The sequence below is a fragment of the Syngnathus floridae genome, chromosome 21 (assembly GCF_059516105.1).
Source record: "Syngnathus floridae isolate MCC-2025c chromosome 21, RoL_Sflo_1.0, whole genome shotgun sequence".
Classification (NCBI taxonomy): Eukaryota; Metazoa; Chordata; class Actinopteri; order Syngnathiformes; family Syngnathidae; genus Syngnathus; species Syngnathus floridae.
Window position 1 is genome coordinate 553,911 of NC_142433.1, and position 4,626 is coordinate 558,536.

General features: G+C 39.3%; 1 protein-coding gene across 1 annotated transcript; it reads left to right on the forward strand.

Annotated features, from left to right (window-relative positions):
• The first annotated feature begins 314 nt into the window (after nt 1–314).
• On the forward strand, nt 315–4,356 carry ciarta (circadian associated repressor of transcription a). The gene is made up of 6 exons (XM_088365686.1): nt 315–561; nt 1,588–1,907; nt 1,980–2,055; nt 2,364–2,442; nt 2,527–2,680; nt 2,847–4,356. Exons 2-6 carry the CDS (start codon nt 1,590–1,592, stop codon nt 3,198–3,200), a joined length of 981 nt encoding a protein of 326 aa, XP_088221812.1. The 5' UTR covers nt 315–561; nt 1,588–1,589; the 3' UTR covers nt 3,201–4,356.
• Nucleotides 4,357–4,626: the final 270 nt, after the last annotated feature.

A 4,626-nucleotide genomic window follows, 5' to 3' on the forward strand; every position in this document is an offset into this window, starting at 1 on the left:
ATATAGCGTTAACCAGTCAATTGTAGCCAGATAACTACTCAAATAAAGTAGAGATATCTGAAATTCTACTTCAATACGTGCAGTAACGAAGTATTTGTACATCGTTCGCACCGGCACCGCTCGCAAACAGCAGTGCAAGTCAACAGACACAGGTTAGTGCCTCGTGATGGGTGCTACGTGACAAGTCCACACTCGCAACACGTGCAGCTGCGGGGGGATCAGCCAATCGGCTCTAGGGAGCTTGCTGATTGGTCACGCCTTCCAACCAATGAAATAAGGGTGACGAATTTCCCAACCAATAGGAGTAGTGTAGTCACACTGCACGTGTATTCCCTGTCGCTCGAGTTGTACTTGGAGTTATTGCCGAAGACGCAAGCACGATTATTACCAAGACTTTACAGTACAGTGCAGTGCAGTGCAGTGCAGTGCAGTCCTGTCATTCCGCTGCGACAATTTGCATCGATTTAGTTGTCGTAGAAGCTTTGGTCTTTTCAACAAGCTTTGCCTTGATCGCTATATTTCAGCTCCACATTTTCAGTAAACGACTGCTGCTGTTACAAGGTAAGACTTCCAAATAATAATTTCTGAAAGCAAACTTGACAAATGCATGCAAATGTCACCATTCTTTCATTCCATGTTGAGAAATCTATACGTGCCTGTGCGTTTTCCATAAATCACGCCTTTTACAATTTAAGCTGTATGCCGATTTGTTTGCACATTTTGCGAAACAAATCTATGTGCATATATTGTTGTTGGCAATGTTGTCTGACATTCTTTTTATGAATATGTCTATAATAATGTTATGCCTACTAAAATAGTTTCTAAAAAAAAATCAGTTGCGCCGTATCATGACTCATGGAACGTGACACTGAAAGTTTGCTGCTGCACGTGTATAGAAGCGTCATATTATTTTAAGATTGAGTTCACGAAATCCTTCGTAATTGCAAGCAGACACGTTGACTAAATGTTGTACCGTACATTTATCTCGCTATAGGTACCACCAAAGTCAATCGATATTAATTATTAAGATTTAAAAAAATAATAATAATAAATCGATTTATTTCCCTACCAGTCACATCATTTTGACGACTTGCAGAATTAAATCGTCGGATCGTTTTTTAAATGTTTAATGTCATGCATGTTCTTATTGTTTTTGTTTCTTCGCTTTTTCTTTTTCTTTTTTTTTTTTGTTGTTGAGGGGGCGGGGCGGGGTGGGTTATTTATACCGATTGGCTCTTGCAAAGAAATGTCATAACGTTTAGTAATCCTGCCTACTCTGCCACCTGCAGCTGTACCTGCTGTAGCTTGTTTTGAATTACATAAGAGAAAAGTACTTGAACAGAACTGAGTATTTCAATCTTGTTTAATGTTGCGATCTAATCTTATCATTGACATTCTGACAAATGTGCAAGCAACAAATCAGGAGGCGTTTAAAACGTCAATGATGCTCATTATAAAAAAAATGAGAGACAACGTGCAACCAGTTTTACACTATTTTGTACAGTTATGTAGTATTTTGTGTGGTGCCCAAACATTATAATCAATCTTGTTCTGGGCTTTTCTACCTCACCTTTTGTCACTCTGCAGGTATGAATCCATTGAGTGCTTCTTCTCAATGGCCATCTTGTGACCTGCATCCATCCACCTTCAACGACATTCTGAATGAAAGCGAGCTAACTGAAGATGAAGCCGAAATTTTGTCAGAAGAGGACGACTTGGTGACTTGTAAGGTCTTATCGGGCTACGAGGGATGTTTCCGAGTTCGTTTGGATCCGATGTGCCCAAGGTCCAAGAGGGCCCACCACACTGTACATGTTAGCGGGAGGACCAAGTACCACCTTTCTTCTGGTGCCCCCGCTGGTGATTCAGCATCACCTTCAGCAGGAGACCGCGCCTTCACTCAGAAAGTTAGTACTCGCTAAATGCACCTTTTTGATGGATTGCTGTTGTCTGATGACCAATATTTTTGCCTTTTCTAGTGTATAGATTTACACAACTTCATCTGTCCTCTGATGGAGCTTCTTCACGGCCTTAAAACTGGCAGGTTTAATAAAGGTATGCAGTTGAGCTATCACAAATGCTACAAATAGGCATGAATTTCTTGATGCTAACGTCTTCTTGGTGTATCACTGCAGTTGATTGAGTTTAGTATAATACTGCCCTCATGTGGCCAAGAAAGGAGCAACATATTTTCCATAGAGTGGACGAACCAAACGAATGAAATCTATTCATTTACCAAATAGAATAATAATAATAATAATAATATTGTCAACATCCAATTTAATGTTGTAGTTGATACAGATTGTCATATCATCACTGATTGCGTTTCCTTGTCTTGACGTGCCTCTCTTTTCCTGTGGCAGGTTTAACCAATTTCCAGCAAAGCGTCGCCATGGATAGACTACAAAGAATTCTGGGAATTCTGCAGAGGCCTGAAATGGGGTAAGCTTCATAAAATTGTGACGATGTTATCAAGCGCAGCTCGACATTTAATGTGTTTTTCTTCTGACCCATTTTTCTTTGAAGGGAGCGATATCTCCACAACTTGTTGCAGATCGAGGGAATGCTCAAACTATGGTTCCCTCAGGTGGCGCTTCATCCCACGGTCACATTAGCCCAAAGCTTCCCCCCCAAACAAATAACTCACTGGTGCCAAAATCAGCTCAGCATGCCAGTTAAGGTGAGGACCAAACTTTATGTTGCGCTCTAATTGGTATTTGAACAGCATTTCAGTCATCACTAAATTACAGTTTTTAAGGATTAAAAAAAACAGTCCAGTGCCGTCTTTATATCAACAACACTCTGACATTTGTCCCTTTTTTAATTCTCTTTTTTTATTGTTCTAGAAGCGGAAACTCATCTGGTCAGATTCAGACTACACCGGAATAGACCCACCCAAGAAAAAGATGAATTTACCTGCAAGCTTCCCAATTGTGATGCCGCGCACCTTTTCCACGAGTATAACGAGGAAGCGGGATGCTCGTGACGATGAAAGAGTCCGCTCAACTGAAGACAAAGTGTCACGTGTACATGTCAAAAAAGAAACGGACGAATATGAAATATCTCGCACCTCCTACAGCCGTTGCACAGTTACACAGGACAAGTCAGTGTCTTCAAGTGCTGATGCTAATGCGAGCAATATCAACACAACAATGTGCCAGCCTGAGTTCAAGTTCAATGCCTCAATCCAATGCATTTGACTGCATCTGTTTAAAAGGTGTTTGTTTGCCCTTCAAACTACAATCGACCCAAAAGTAACTGTTTGTACATTTTGCAAAACACAACAAAGTATAATCCCCAAGTATTCGTATTCAGCGCTTCGCATACAAAAAGGGGAATTCTATTCTAGCACACTCGATTATAGGATTTAGTCATCCGCATAGTAGATATGCACGAAGAAAGCACACAATTTGTGCCATGTCTCAAGGTATTTGCATTTTTGGTGTGTTCCTAAAGGGTGCCTAGAAACAAAATGTCATTCACGTTTTTTAATCCCACAATTTACAGTCTGACTCCTTACAATTGAATCCTTACAAAATCTGCCTGCAATTCCGCACTATTGCACTATATTCGACTATGTACAGTGTATTGAATACAATATGAATGTTATATTCGATGTTATTTATGTTAAGCATTGCAGCACAAAAGCACTTAATGTGAATCCTAGAATTTATTTATTCTCTCGCATAACTATAATTCCAAAATGGTTTAGAAAAGGGCAAAAAAAAGTTGCTGTTTAAAGTTGCTGCTGACAAAGTACCCTGAAATTATATTCTATGCATTCCCTTAATCAATGAAAGCTGTTGCGAAAGCGCTTTCAAATGAAAGCTGTATTAAAGAATAAGTACATGCATCTGGTAATGAAGAAACTTCAATGCCTTAAATATGTTTTGATAAATATGGAGCACTATTTCCAAAAGGATGAATTGCACCTTAAGAAACGACCGGACTAGTACCGTGTTTTAAAATGTTGGCTAAAGAGAATCAGCACTTACTATGTTAGCTGTGATTAAAACGAAATACTTTAAGTTGTTTGTGTGTGTTGGGGTTGAACACTTGTGCTACAAATTTGTCATGTAAATATTTTGCATCACTTTGACACAAGGGATGTCAAGTTCTGCAGTACCACCCTAAGTTATTTAACATGCTTTTTCACTCTACTTTTTATACCTGACCATTTGTGCAGAACTCCTCTGAGTATTGCTTTGGACGATTTTTTTTTATTGCTGCTGTTTTGCAATTCATTAACACTCAAATTGTGGTATTTCACAAAGTGACGCATCTTGAATATATTTGAAATCTTGCTTTGATCAATTTTGTACTTCCATGTTTGAATTAAAAGTCAATTGACGTTGACCGCTTACATAAGTGTCAGTTGTATGGATGTTGATGTGACTGTATACCACTAGACAGTATAAATTGGATGCATATATACACTTGCAGTAGTTGTTCTACGGTTTGGCAAATACTATACGAATGACTGTTTTGACAAGAATACAACTGTGAACGACTGTTCAAATCGCAATCTTTTTTTCTACCGTTACGTGCCGGGAATCCGGAAGTAAACAAATGCATTTCCGCCTGAATCCGGATGTAAACAAACGCATATCCGCCTGAGGTGTCTCA

What these genes read in the sequence shown, in the direction of transcription:
- ciarta (XM_088365686.1), top strand. Translation starts at nt 1,590, where the DNA reads ATGAATCCATTGAGTGCTTCTTCTCAATGGCCATCTTGTGACCTGCAT. An exon ending in ACCGCGCCTTCACTCAGAAA is followed by an intron (nt 1,908 to 1,979) that starts GTTAGTACTCGC and finishes TGCCTTTTCTAG; the next exon opens with TGTATAGATTTACACAACTT. An exon ending in CTGCAGAGGCCTGAAATGGG is followed by an intron (nt 2,443 to 2,526) that starts GTAAGCTTCATA and finishes TTTTCTTTGAAG; the next exon opens with GGAGCGATATCTCCACAACT.